The following is a 14,528-nucleotide window of genomic DNA, read 5'->3' as shown; positions in this document are numbered from 1 at the left end:
GTTGTGAGTGTTCCGCGATCTGTGATACCAATTCTTGCGTTCGTTCTTTTGTCCGCGCCCCGTCCGTACGCATCACGGGAGGTCACAGTTTATTTGCCGTGCCTCTGTTCGAAGGTGTCTCTCCGAGGATGAAACTGCCGCTGGCCGCTGGTGAACGCTGAGTGCACTTTTCGGAAGATCCTATCGCCAGGAGTAGAAAGAAAAGAAGAGCAAAAAGGGCAGAGCATAAGAACCGCACGGAACAGTACCATTTCTTCGACCGACCACCGGACGGCGACGTGAGTGTGCGGGACGCCAAGGAAGGGGGCGAGGAAAATATTTTTGGGAAGCAGAGTGATCTTGCCATCCTTCGGAAGACGGTTTCGGGTGAAAGAGAATTTTTCGGCTTTTCCTCTTTCCTGTGTAAGTGATGCTAATTATAAATCTGAGTATGGGAATATTTTATGTATTTGCTTTACGAACTTTCGAACCACGAGCGAGAGAGAAGAGGATAGAAACGGCCCGGAATGTCGAAAAGGCCAAATGTGTGTCCTGGGGCACAAAGCGAATGTCCGCCGCTTGCTTCCGGTGCCGTGTGCCCGTGTTTTGCAGTACGCGGTGATAAATCGATGAGTCAACCGTGCACTGAACGATTGATAACAACAAGCGTCAGCAGCCGATGGAAGCCTTGATCTTTCGCCGAAACATTCACACATGTCGCGCGCGCTGTTGCTGCCGTTTGGGATCAGATGAAAAAGAAACACAGCCGTCGTCGTCGTCGGATGGTGATCGTTGGACATTTGGGGGTTCTGTGTGTCGCCATGAAATTTATTTTTCTATTTATAGCACCCCGACGATCGAGAGCCGCCGAATGGTGGTAAATCTTTGAAGCGCTCGTCGCTTAGATCGGTCTATCGGCCGCGCAGAAGGCGCTGAAAAGGGCCGCTGGTAGGCGGGTACGCACGAAGGTTCATAAAATCCGTGCGAGAAAAGTCCGGCGCACCTCTCCCGGAGTGCCGGGAGTCGCGATGTCTGCAGTGCGTAGCGAATGAAACGCGAAGCCACGGTGCAACGGACGGCTTGTGGATGCTGCGTGAGCGATTCGCCCAGAATCTTGAATGTCACTGCTACGCTGTGAGAAAATGGGTGTGAGATGATTTTCATTGTTCTCCGCGTGGTGGACGATTCCCTGTCCACACCAAAGGCGGACGGCGTGATTGGAGCCACCTTGTTGCTGAGCGCGAAGAGACAGCCACCCCCCATAGAATGCTTTGATCGTTTCAAATGGATTTTTGTTTACAACAGGGACAATCGAAGCAAACTTTGTTGGGATGCTAATGCTTTCTTTAATTGCAACAAAATGAAAATGAAGTACGTTGCGACGTCCCGTTTGCTCCAAGGCTTACAACGAAATAAACAATGCTAACCCGTGTAAACATGTTGTCACCTGTTTTGACGGAGTTTCATCAAGATGGATAAATCAATTCCATGTAATGTCAGTTTAAAGGGGCAATTTTACTAACCAAGCACCACCGACCGACATCAACAATCAATAGAGAGAGAGAGAGAGCACCAGCACGGTTCGTTTAAGGCCAACTTGTTTATGAGATTCATTTACCTCCCAAATTGGAGCAATGCCAGCGCGCAATGTTGACGGGAATGAATTATTCCGGGCCGCAAGCTTCTCACCCGTTGATGCGGTCACATTTTACTGTTAAATGACACACTCTCGTCGGTTCGAAATTTCCCACACTCGATTCCGTGGTTCGTGATTCGATCATCCGAAGTATGTTCAAGAAAGTATGCAATGAAGGGTGGACCGAGAACCGCGCAAAGTAATTTGTACTACTTTTGCAAATCCTCCAACCATTTTGTTGTTCTTTTATGAGCTGACAGGGTAACGTAGTTGAAATATAATAACCATGTTGAAAACACCTGCACCTCTTTCCCGCGGGAGTATTTTTGCGTAACGTCCGTCGTTTGGTAGACGTGACGCCTTTCTGATGACCATACCGAAGGCCGAAGATCGCCAGGAGATCGTGCGCGCCGTTCGCCAGTAAGGAGAAACTACGTTTTTTTCCTCTCTTTTAAAAAGTTCTGCCAACTTTTTTGCCGTTTTAAATAACGGGACGACGGTTGCGTCGTCGTCGTCGTCGTCGTCAGCGCAAGGTAATGTTGCGCTAGGGCTAGGGTTTCGTCGGCAGTAGCGATTGTGCCCTATCACGGTGATGCAGAATTCTGCATGGTAGAGCGCGGTGTCGGCCCGGCGGCTCCCCGGATTCGGTTGACTTTTACGGTGACCGTGAGGTGAGAACGTTCAAGTCCAGGACCTTACAACGGAAATCGATCGTTATGAAATACGAGGTGCGCCTGTCTCGGTGGCAGTACATGATGGCGTAAGTTTTTGGGGCGTTGCATCGCGGCCGGGAAGAAAGCCAGCAACGTTTCCTGTTTGTTTGCTTTTGTATTGCAGAGACGATGCTAAATCTGAAAGCCAGTAATCTGCTTCTAATCCGTGCGTCTGAGCCCAGCCCAGCAGAGAGAGGTCAGAAGAGGAAACGAATAATTTTAGAACTATTCAAACGACAGGGCGCGCATCATTGTGCGCAGGACCCCCGCAGGTGGTGGCTGCATATGGTGAACGCGGTGCGACGGTGAACCTGGCGATCCTTGCTGCCACAATTTGCCGTTTATCATCTAACACACCCGTGACTAATCTAGCGGACAGGATTCGGTCTTTCGAAAACGAACGAACTGTGTGCCCCCTGCGCGATCGCGTGTGATCATGGCGATGAACCAGAACTATGTGGTGCTTCTTTGGTACATTATCATGGTGATAATCTTAATATATCTTTTCGTGTTTTCGCAATAGTCAACGATGTGCAGTGCGTCTGCGAAGATGGCACTACGACGACGATGGCCAGTGATGGTCATCGCACAAATCGAGCGGTATGGAATGGAGTGAGCTCTGCCAATCGCGCGCGGCGATCATCGAACCCGATCGATCGATCGACCGTCGCCAGAAAGGATACTGCCCGCTCCGTTGACCGAGACGATTTGGCGAAGAAAATTTCACGAATCATAAATCTAGCTTGTTATAAATAAACCGCGGGTTGCGGGAGTGTGGGAAGTGTGCCATAACCGAGGATGAGCAAAGTGAAACGAGACATTTAATAACTGGCGTCCGGGCGGGTGCAACACTGGAAGCATGATTTATTTCGTACACAATCACTGCACGATCGTGATCTGCGTGATCGTCGGTCACTAAATTGTAAATAAATAATGGCAATAAATATGACTACTTTATCACTGTGAAACGAATTTTCATTTGTTTTGCCTGTAATCAGCATCATTTCTGTTCGATCGCTGTGCAGAAAATTCGACAACTGAGACTACTTCACGCGGCGATCACGTGCGTGCGTCATACTGGTTGGCTGATAGGACTAAAACAGGCCATTGCCAGTATTGGTAGTTTTTCTTCGTTTTGTTGCCTTCCTGCGACCGGTATGGACTATTTTTGTATGGCCGTTGTAATACGATCTGCCTGTTTGAAGCTGGATTACTTAACGCTTTATGCAGAAGGGTTGGGTTGTGTGGTGATCTCATCGTACACGGAACAAGTGTGGAATGTGTGATGGCTAAATAATTGTTTTCTTCCGTCTCCGTAGGACACGCAATGGACACCTCGTCGATCACCGTGCAGGCACAGTACTCCTTCAAGGGTTCCAACAACGATGAGCTGTGCTTCAAGAAGGGCGAAATAATCACTCTAACACAACGCGAAGAGGGCGGTTGGTGGGAAGGAACTCTCGGCGATAAGACCGGGTGGTTCCCGAGCAACTACGTGAAGGAATATGCCGGTAGGATTCGGTCGGGTCTTGTTGTGTATGGCGGTGTTTCACTTTAACGGCCTGCGATACATTTGTAGGTCCACTGCCCCTTTCGGAAACGATACGACCACCGGAGGAAATCCAAGCGTTCCGGTCGGTGGTGTACCGTGATCTGTTGGAAAGCGAAAAGGCGCACGTTGCCGAACTGCGCGGGATGGTTGAGAATTTTCTCGAACCACTGGAGACCAGTCAGATGTAAGTAGTGCCCCGACGACCTTTGCCTGATTGTGCCACTGAAAGTGGACGCATTTCCTTTTATTTGGTCCATTTGTAGCCTCTCCGCCGGTGAGTACACGCAGTTGATGTGCAACTTTGTGGAAGTGGTCGAAATGCACGAAGAATTCCTACTCGAGCTCGAGGAATCGAATGACCGTGTGGGGAAAACGTTTCTCTCGAAGGCGCCGACGATGAAAAAGTTGCACCAAGCGTACTGTGCCGCCCATCCCCGTGCCATTGTAATAGTGGATAAGTTTCGGTAAGTACTGGCAGCTTGGATGGCTTTTCGGGGTTCGATTCTAACGGGCTATTTTAACGGGCGTGTCCAGCGAGGAGTTGAATGTGTTCATGGAAAAGCAGGGTGCCGCCAAGCCGGGTCTGTTGGTGCTAACTACGGGACTGTCGAAGCCCTTTCGACGGGTCGATAAGTACGCCGCGATACTGCAAGAGCTCGAGCGGCACATGGAAAGCGGACACCCGGATCGGGGCGACACGCAGCGCAGTATCGCCGTATACAAGGATATTGCGTCGTCCTGTTCGGCCACCCGGCGGCAGAAGGAGCTCGAGCTGCAGATACTGACCGGGCCGGTGCGTGGCTGGCAGGGGGCCGAACTGAGCACACTGGGCGACATCATCCACATGGGCAGTGTTGCCGTCGGACCGGAGCACAAAGATCGCTACCTGGTGCTGTTTCCGCAAACCCTGCTGATACTGAGCGTCAGCCAGCGGATGAGTGCGTTCAAGTACGAGGGAAAGCTGCCACTAACGGGCATCACCGTCAGCCGGCTGGACGATACGGACCAAATAAAGCACGCGTTTGAAATCAGCGGACCCCTGATCGATCGCATCGTTGCCGTGTGCCAAGGGCCAGCGGAAGCGAATCGCTGGGTCGAGCTGCTCGGTGCTAAGTCGGGCCACAGTAGCAGTGCGGGGCAGGAGCCGCAGAGCAGTGGCGGCATGGTGGCCGATTTGAAACGCAACGTTAGCAGCTCCGCGGTCAATATACCGCAGCCTCCACCACACGTAAGTACATACAGGGGCGCTGTTACGCGCGGTGTGGCCAGACTCTAGTCCACTTCCCTGCTGGAACGTGGTTTCTTGAAACAGAAATAACTCGCCGTTTGGTTCCACTTTGTTGCTTTTCGGAAGTGCGGTAAACCGTTTTGGAGTCATTCAAATTTATGTTATTTCTGTTTTATTTTCCTTTTTCTTCTATCCACTCTCTCTCTTTTTTTCTTTCTCTCTCCCTGTTGATCGTCACTGTTTTTCCCTTGGACCAATCATTTGCTTGACCCCGAGGGGTGGCATCTTCTACGTTCACCGTTGCCTCCTGTCTCTGTCTGCCTTTCCTTCTCTTTAAATCTTCCTTTAACTTTGCGCCACACAAAACGCAAAGCGCAAACAATTAGAACTTGATTCGCGTGGCTATAGTACGCGTGTATCGGTGTGTTCGTACGGTGGCAATGGTCAGTGGTACAGTGGCTACGGTACCGAGTTTGAGGTTACCTATCCACCGTCAAGCTATCCGCCAACTGCACCGTACGCTCAGCTAACTGCCTATTTTCGGCGACTGTTTCGTGCCGGGCAGCTATCGCGCTACGTCGTCCAGGCTCTACTGTACCCGCAAGTGACCCAAGCGTACGATCGCAGTGGGGTCGTGATGCGCCGAAAGCGCCACAAGACAACCGTCCGTATGCAGCGGCGAGAAAAAGAGGCCGCGGCACAAGCGCAAGAAGCTGTAGCAGCAGCAGCAGCAGCAGTGCCCGACTCGGCCGATACCGATCGGCAGAATAAGCAACGGGCTCCACCACCGCAAAGTTACGCGTTCGATTCGAGTTCCGATTCCGGTTCGTGTGCATCGTCGTCGTGTTCGATGGATCGCTCGAATCTGCAGCGTCAGAATGCGCTGGACTACGCGGAGGAAGCGGACGATGAGGCCTATGAAACGATTACATTTTTTGCCGGCAAAACGCGGGACGACAATGAACGGTGCAGCGCAGACAGTACGGTGTACGAAAGTTACACTGAACGGGACAAATCGGGACATAGTTCCAATCCGCAGAGCGCTACTTGCGCATCGTTCATCTACGAACAAAATGCGGAAGCTGGCACAAACGATGCGGACAGGACGAATGATCGCGGCTCCGAGATGATTGGCTCCGCTGCCGTCCCTTGTCTGCGGTTGAATGACCACGATTCCGTTGAGAGCCGTGCCGGGTCGAATCCGTGCGGTGGTTCCAGTCGAGCGTCGGGAATTCATACCTCCACCGCTCGGTTGCTGTTGGGCGAGCTGAAGCAGCAGTGCTCGGAACAGTCGCAGGTGTCCAGCTTCGAGCATCGAGTCAGACACGGGCGAATGGCGTGCGAGGATCTGCTGAACCTGGACGAGTCGATGCGGATCAATCACTCGCTGCAGGAGAAAACAATCGCCGAGGAGCGCCACAGTATGCCGACGTACTTTGTGGGCAATCGGTTCAACAGCTCGTCGGTAACCGAAATATACATTCCTTCGTGGAAAGACGATGGTCAGGCGGTGGCACCGGCGACAAACGCCCGGACCGATCGGAGCAGCGTGCATTCCAGTTCGCTCGAGCTTCCCGCCACCGTCGTTCCGGTGCCGGATGCGATGGCGGCCGAGCTGTTGTACAACTTTACGCCAGCCGTGGCGGCGGCTGCTGGCCCCAGTGTTGGGTGTTTGTCGCGCGAGCAGTCCCCATTCCGTAAGCATTCACTCAATTCCGATAAAAAACTTGTGCTAAATCCGACTCATCATAGAAAAGGCAAGGACGATGCTTCGCACTGCACCGAAAGCAGCGACCATAGACCGATCGACGGCGAATCGAATCGAAAGTGTGGCGTCAAAGCCGAACCGTCGGCAGGAACAGCAGCGCCAACAAGACGGTGCGTTAGCTATCAGTACGTGCAACTGGCCGGCAACAGACCATTGGCGGTGCCATCCGGTAGTGCGCACGTCGCCGTTGATTCCAATAACAATCCTAATCCCGGTGATCTCTGCCGCACCGTGCTGAGCGAGGAAGACGGAGAGGATTTAGAGAGCACGGCCCGGGCGTTGAGCCCGAAACGTTTGGGACAAACCCACAACAATCAGCAACACCACCACCGGAAGTGTCGGTTTTGTAGCTTTTCCTCGCGCGGCCACAGCCCCCACTCGAGTGACTCAGGTATGGCCGGTAGTTGTACGATCTCGTCGCCCGACGGTCCGCCTAAATTTTCCGGTTCCGATTTTCTTCTTTGTGATTATGCAGAGCAGCGTGCAATAAGCGACGCTAGCGTAAGGCCAGAATCGAGCACTGACCCCGGTACCGAGGCACCGGAATTGTGCTGCTGCTCGTCGCCGTCGTCATTGCGACAATCGCGATCGAGCCACAATTTGGGCCGATTTGCACTACTGCGGGACAGTGAGTTCGAATTCACCGACAGTGGTCAGTACGATCACCATCCTAAAGTGCCGCATCCTTCTCATAACTCGGCGCAGGACTCTTTGGCGCAGGACCCGCAGGCTGATGGGGAGGCGATAGAGCAATCATCCGCTACGCGGGTCGAAAACGATCACCGGTCGATACGCAGCCGTAGTGAAGATCGTGTCTCGTCGTCCTCGGTGGCACCCGTGTCGCCACACGCGAGTCTCGGACCGCGTCACTACTGTGGCCGCAGTCGCATCGTGGTGAATCTGTACGATCGCGCGTCGTGCATGGGCGAACCGGGCGTGGACGATGCATTGGCGGATAGAGTAACGTACAAAACGGGCCTGTATGCTCACTGGTGGAAGAAAGAGAAGCTTCCGATATTCATTATCACCCCAAACCACGAACCGTTGAAGTTGCCACCTGCGTCGGGGCCACTATTGCCACACCGTCGCTTCATGACCACCATCAACAGGCCACAGCAGCAGCAACAGCATCAGCAGCACCATCAGCCGCAACAGCCGCGTGTCTTAATCGCTCCCAATCTTTCCTCCAATTCCAACGCCATCACTGAAGCTGCTCGGGGTTCAGGCAAGAGTGTTTCCCTTTTGTTTTTGCTTTTGTTTGGCTGAGTTTTCGTTCCCCAAATCGTTCTCTATCTCTCTCTCTCTTTGGTTGTTTGATTGTTGTGATCGTTTTACTTATGGCTCATTATGTCACAGTTTGGAGAGATATTCCATTTGATTGATAGTGTAACAACGGTTGAACTACTGATTCGGTTTTATTCGGCTTCTTGCGATCGTGTGATCGAACAAACATCTCGCGCCCTCTCACATGCACACTTCTCACTTCCACTGCTCATTTGCGTTGTTGTTGTTTCTCGTGATCGTTGTGCTGCAACAAGCAACAGCAAGTTGGTTTATTATTTTGTTTCGTTTCGCGCACTGCCTGAGCCCCATTAAAGAGCCTTCATTCAAAGCCTTTTACTAATCCTGTGTAGAGAGCATTTCATTTCGCTTTCTGACCCCCCTCACCCCGTTCCACGAGTGATCCTTGGCGTCCGCGTGAAGCTGGTGGCCACCCGCCGCCGCCGACTCTCTTTCATTGCTTTCTGTTGCCACCCTGACTCATAATTCGCCTGGCATTCATTGCGTCGGCTCTGGTCGCAGAAAACGATGCATCTAGCAACCAATGAATGTCCTTCACTCGCAGAACGCATCTGACGGTGAAGTTGTTTTGTTAGTCTACAAAATTTTAGGTCTAGGTTAAGACGAGTTGGAAACTGTTCTTGTGTTTGCAAGCCTTGCAAAACTGATTTTCCGGAATGTCCGGCGTGACGGACGGCGAGGAGTGACCGGCAAAAATTATTTCACCCTAAATCATTCCACCCCTTTTGATAGGCTGTCACTGCCTGAGAGACTGGCAGCATGCAGCACCACAAAAATCGGATCAAAAAGCTTATCGGGACAATAAATCCCATTCAGTGTATCGAAGGATATTCTTTTCGGATGATTTCTAGATTAATCAGGATCAGGTTATATTTCGATCGAAGAACATCTGAATCATTGCTTTCGAATGTCCGTCCTCGTCACTGGTTGCTAGATGCCTGGTTGGTTGCCTTCGCTGACTAGATGAATGTGCTCGCGAGATTTGCTGAACCTTCACCCGGCGTGTTTGTGTCTTTGTTTGATGGCATGATTCAATATTCAAAACATGAATGAAGTGGCTCGGTATTAATGCCCCGCATGCTTTCTGTCATCACTTCAGATGTCACCACCGGCCGTACCGGTAGCGAGCGGCAGCACCGGGAGCAGTCATCCGTCCCGAAGCGTAACGTCCAGCATCGTGCAGCACATGTCGCAACACAAACGCAGCCAATCGTTCAACCACCACCTAAGCTACAATCAGGTGGTCCAGCAGCAGCAGCAGCAACAACAGCAACTAAAGCAACATCCACCGAATCCAAGTCTGTTACCTTCCCAGAGCTCCCTGAGCACGGCGGGCCGTCCCGAGGCAAACCTGGTGCCGGTGGTGGTGGCAAGTCCAAAAAGTTTTTCGGAAAGAGGTAAAACTGCAACCAAAACAATACACGGCACGGTTTGAATCCTTCGTTCTAATGTTCTCCGCTCTTTTCTATCGCGCAGCTAACTGGAACATCACGAACCTAAGACCGTCCCCTCCACTGCGCCCAGCGTTTCTCAGCTCGATCGCGACCGGTGGCAGTGGTGGCGGCGGAACCGGACGCAGCGTAAGCATTACCGGAAGCATCGGTGGAGCCGCTGGGAGTTGCGTTGGAGGAGGTAGTGGCAATAGCGGTGGTGCTGGGAGTGGCAGCGGTTCGCTCAACAATTCCGACGCTGCCAGCCATCATCCTCATCACCACAGTTTGTCGTTCAGCCCGAGCGCCAAGCTATCGCCCACGTACGAGGAGGATGCTTTGGTGCTGCGCGTCATCGAGGCGTACTGTGCCGCCTACCAGAGCACCTCACGCAACACGATGCACTCAGGTAGGTGGTGCCAGCCGGCCATCCGATCGTAGTGTCCGCTTGCTTTTTGGAACCTTGGAATGATTTTTCTGTTGCATTGTGACTGCTACGTTTCCGTTTTCCTCCTCAAATATAGTTTCTTTTTCCCCCGACGAGTGGCTGCATGGGTTGCATTATCCGCTTCTAGATTAAGTTTGCTAACACTATGTCTTGTGTGCCGACCGAGTAATCCACCAAGCCGCACGCGCACTGAAGACCAAGCCACACAGAGAGAGAGCGAGAGAGAGAAGTTTAGAGGCCACCGGGCGGCATTGGGCACGTTTGTTGTTCCTTTGTTTTTCGTTTTCATTTGCATACCCTCCCGTTTTGCAAGCGTGTTGTAAATGAAATGATAAGGATATTCTCCTGTTTTACCTTTTATCGTGTTCTTTCTTCTCTTCCATTCGACTCCGAATATGCTCGGGCCCCCGGGGGCGTTTGGTGCGCCAACCGTTTTGCCAACCATTGATTCCTCGTTGTCGGAAAATGGTTCCTATTTTGGTTGCAAAATCTGGGGGAAAATATGGCCGCACACGCTCACACAAACACGCACGCACGCACACGATACAGCACTCTTGCCGTGGACTCCCTGTCTACCGATCCGCGGCGGAAAGCTGAAAACGAGCAAACACTTTTCCTCGTCCAACCCGCAGCTCCCGTTGTTCGCGTGCTCGTCCCTGTCCTCCTATCTGCCGACGGCGGTGGGCAGCGGGGGCATCAAGAACAGCCGTACGCACACCTCGACGAACAGCATCAACTCGTCGCACATTTGGCGCGAAGCAAGTCCGAACAGTTTCAATCTTTACGCGGCATCGATCGCCACCCTTACGGTGGGACACCATCAGCAGCAGCAGCAGCAGCACCAGCAGTACCAACTGGCCCAGGCGCAAAAGCAAAAGCAACGTGCCCGGTACTCGATCGGGGGCTACGGTAGCACCGAGTGGCGCTCGCACTCGGAAGAATCGAACGTCCGGCCGGCCGTCGTCGGATCGCGCACCAAAAACGCACCCAAAGTGAGCGGTTCGTCCGCCGGTGGGTACTGCAATCCGATTGCGCGTTCCGGTTCGAACTACGACAATATATTTATGAACCCCAACACCAACACACCGTTGCTGTCGCGCGTCTCGAAGCAGCAAACGGTGTGGACGAATGCAAACTCGCCAAAGGCGCATCTGTATCAGCATCAGCACCATCTGCCGCACCGGTACCACCGGTCGGCGAGTCGCGAGCAGGACGTACCGCCGGAACGCCACAGGGACACAAGCCCTCCACCACCGGCGCCCGAGGGTGGTGGGTACGACGGCGGTAGTACCGGTAGCGTGTCCTCGCTGTACGATCGACGCCTCAATCGATCGTTCGAGACGGCGCAAGGGCTAAACAGGAACTCAAAAATATCGCAGCTACGCCGGTCCACTCCGCAGCTCAATGGGGTCGATGGAGGAGTTCGGCGCATTGGCGGTGACGATGACGACGACGATGATCGGGACGTCCTGAGCGGTCGTAACGAGGAGGACGCGAACTTGCGCGACGACACCACCTCCCGGAACTCGGTCTCGTGTTGCAACAAACTGTGGATGTTTTACTGGCAACACCACCGATAGGGTCGGTGAAATCCGTAGTCGCTAAATGGTCGCTCTGTTTGATTTGGTTCTTTTCTGAACAACGTGATCACGAGTGATCCACCAATGGTGATCACTATAAACACACACATATATACACACTTTTCTAGCCTTTTACCATCCGGAACTAGCAAAGCTAACACACGGAGCATCCACAACACAGACTTCCCTCTAATCAGTGCTTAGCATAAACCCATACACTAGTTACTGTTTGCTCGTACTAAACCAGAAACCGTTTGTGGGGTGTCCTACGGACCCCCTACCCGCTAGAGGGTGGCGTAAATTCTCTGTGCTGATGCTGGGACCTTTATGTTTCTGTTCTTTTATGCGCCACCGATGCCAAAAACCATCCTCATCACGCCCATCAACCCACCAGTAATCACTATCATCGATAGGCGTCATCGTTAACGTGACACGACCTTGCAGATCGGGAACGATCAGCTCCGCTGGTGTGGTGTGATGGTGCTGCCTCCAGTCACCCCACGATTCGCGGAGGTCCCAGTACCATGAATTTATTGTTTGAAAGCTTGCTTTACCAGATGGTACCAGAAAACAGGAATGAAACCGCGGCGGAATGCTGTATCGGGCGGCACAAAAGTATGATCGTCGGTGTACTGTAACACGGAGTTGTAATAAAAAATCCAAACCAACCGATAGCGTATGTGATATTAGATTAGAAAATGCACCGCTACGTTCCGGATTAGATCAAGTCCCCCCACAGTCATTGAAGTGAATTGTGTGTTTAAACTCAAAAGATTAACCGAACGATCGAGCTTTGGATTAGTCACCTTCAGCGATTCGGAGTGTGTTGTAATTAGTAAGAAAATTATGCTTAAAACGATGCATTCGGCCTTTGTTAAGAACTGGAACACCATCGGCCACGTCGGACGGAGACACCAACAGTTGGTTGATTTAATTGGATTCCGTGCGGAGAGTCGGCATCGTACGTCGGCGGCAACCTACTTATTTGGCCTACCGCTGGGAATCGGGATGCTGATAGAGACGAATGATAGCGGCGTGTGTCCCACCTGGGGGTCGGCCAAAAACTCCGGCTCGGCCTCGAGGAACGCAAACACAACAATGGTGGGTGAAACACAAGTCACGGCGACGCGGGACGCCCGAGGGCAGCGATTCCGAGTTCCGAAAAGTGTGAATAATTACCGCCCATGAGTGACCTCGGCGACGCCACCGCCCCAGCCCCCGGGAAATGGGGAGCAGCCGCATAACAAGGCACCTTCGGCGGCCATGTTTTGAAGTTTGGAGACACAAAAAGCTGGGAAGACATATTAAAAAGTGGAACATAAATTCTCCTCCCTCGCGGAGTGACCCAATTATTCGTTTTCTTGTTTGGCCCTGGGGAACCCCGGGGGAAGGCCGTGTGGTCGCCGGTTTTCGGAATGAGATTTTTCTGTTGCTTTGTGTGCGTGCGTTGGCCTGATGATCTGTTTAATCTTAATTTCTCCCGGGTTTGGATTTTATCTTTTTCTACGCATTATTTTGAGCGCCGCGCCCCTCTTTATGCGGTGTCGCCTTGCGAACACACCTTATTCTCAAGGCGGATGGTTTCGGTAATTTTGGTTTTATTACATTTTGTGTTTCTTTGTTTTTATCATTTTCTTTTTTCATATTTTATTTGCGGCGCACCGGCCACGGCGTGTCAGGTGTCGAGTACGACGAAATGACTCCTACTTTGCGGCAACTCTTCAAAAGCGTGCGCCAACTGCAGCAAGAAATGGCACAGGTTAAGGTGCAGATAGCGGAAGAGCGTACCCAGCGTGGCCATCTGCAGCAGATGCTGTTGGGGCACATGGAAACGCACGGGGCGGCCAACACTACGTGCTGATACGAAAACGGAGAGCAAAATCAGGCGGCCAGAACGAGATCGTGGATAACACCACTAATTTGATGATCGTCTGTTTGATGAAACATAATTGCCATAGAGAGAGAGAGAGAGAGAGAGAGAGAGAGAGAGGTTGATTAGATTAACACGAAAATCCATGTATTATGATTTCAACATTTCTCGAGAGAAAAATAGTATTTTTGGAGCAAAGTAGTACATTAACAAACCCGACTAATATCAACCCTCGCTAGCGTTTAGATCCGTACGGCTAGTTCTATGCGAACCCCCGGAGTGAACGTGAAAATCACGAAGCGGTGGAAATAAAACAAAAAGTACGATAATAACCCCACACGAAACGTCCGTGAACTGATTCGGTCGCGGTGCTCGAAGCGATCGAATGATCGGTGCTTCGATCGCAGCTCCGGTGCCATCCTTGAAATCGGCGGCGAAATTTCAATAATCGACGGTCTCCGAAAGTGTCCAAAATGTCCGAATGGGGTGGTCCGAAAACGAAACTCCGCCGCCGCGATCACCGCGTGCGGCGAGTGGTGAAAGTGATATCAAACATATTAGACAAACATCGGCACCGTTATCGTTTTCCCACCCTTGCGTGTACTTTGGTGGCGGTTCTGTTTTCCGCCGCTGTGTGTGCCGGCGTGGATCGTCGCCACCATCGACTCACCGGCCAGATTGGCGAAAGGCGGAACGATCCATTTCAACAATGCCGCGCCGCACCGCGAGGCCTGCGTAGAAAATGATTCATGCCTTGAATGTCAGCGTCTCACCGAAGAAGTGGTGCTCCACGCGCCAAGGTATAATTAAACTCGGCGGCCCGAGTCCCGGGGGCCAGAACAAATTTTTTCCATCCCGAAAGGCCTTCGGTTTTGTTTGATTTGTCCGGGGAAATGGACAATAGAGTGAGTGGGGTTTGGCCTCTCGAAACAGCTGAGAACGTGAGTTTTACTTTCGTTATGCGCCGGGGACGGACTGAAAGCATGCAAAAGCCTCCGATCACCAGCTGCCAGAGTGATCGG

At 52.1% G+C, this 14,528-nt stretch overlaps 1 protein-coding gene across 2 annotated transcripts; it reads left to right on the top strand.

The window, feature by feature from the left end:
- The first annotated feature begins 289 nt into the window (after positions 1-289).
- LOC131212488 (rho guanine nucleotide exchange factor 7) lies at positions 290-13,834 on the top strand. 2 transcript variants are annotated; one of them, XM_058206373.1, is made up of 8 exons: positions 290-402; positions 3,648-3,839; positions 3,908-4,064; positions 4,144-4,344; positions 4,415-5,108; positions 9,278-9,575; positions 9,655-10,017; positions 13,316-13,834. In XM_058206373.1, the coding sequence occupies exons 2-8, from the start codon at positions 3,656-3,658 to the stop codon at positions 13,495-13,497; spliced, it is 2,079 nt and encodes a 692-aa protein (XP_058062356.1). In that variant the 5' UTR covers positions 290-402; positions 3,648-3,655; the 3' UTR covers positions 13,498-13,834. The 2 variants fall into 2 exon arrangements, with proteins under 2 accessions (XP_058062356.1, XP_058062357.1); XM_058206374.1 differs by lacking the exon at positions 13,316-13,834 and adding an exon at positions 12,031-12,161.
- The last annotated feature ends 694 nt before the right edge of the window (positions 13,835-14,528 follow it).

This window comes from Anopheles bellator, chromosome 2 (genome assembly GCF_943735745.2).
Source record: "Anopheles bellator chromosome 2, idAnoBellAS_SP24_06.2, whole genome shotgun sequence".
Taxonomy (NCBI): domain Eukaryota; kingdom Metazoa; phylum Arthropoda; class Insecta; order Diptera; family Culicidae; genus Anopheles; species Anopheles bellator.
This window is presented reverse-complemented; position numbering and strand designations above follow the sequence as displayed.

Coding starts and splice junctions, on each gene's coding strand:
- LOC131212488 (XM_058206373.1), top strand. CDS start 3,656: ATGGACACCTCGTCGATCACCGTGCAGGCACAGTACTCCTTCAAGGGT. Junction 4,345..4,414: donor GTAATAGTGGATAAGTTTCG/GTAAGTACTGGC, acceptor GGGCGTGTCCAG/CGAGGAGTTGAATGTGTTCA. Junction 10,018..13,315: donor ACGCAACACGATGCACTCAG/GTAGGTGGTGCC, acceptor ACGGCGTGTCAG/GTGTCGAGTACGACGAAATG.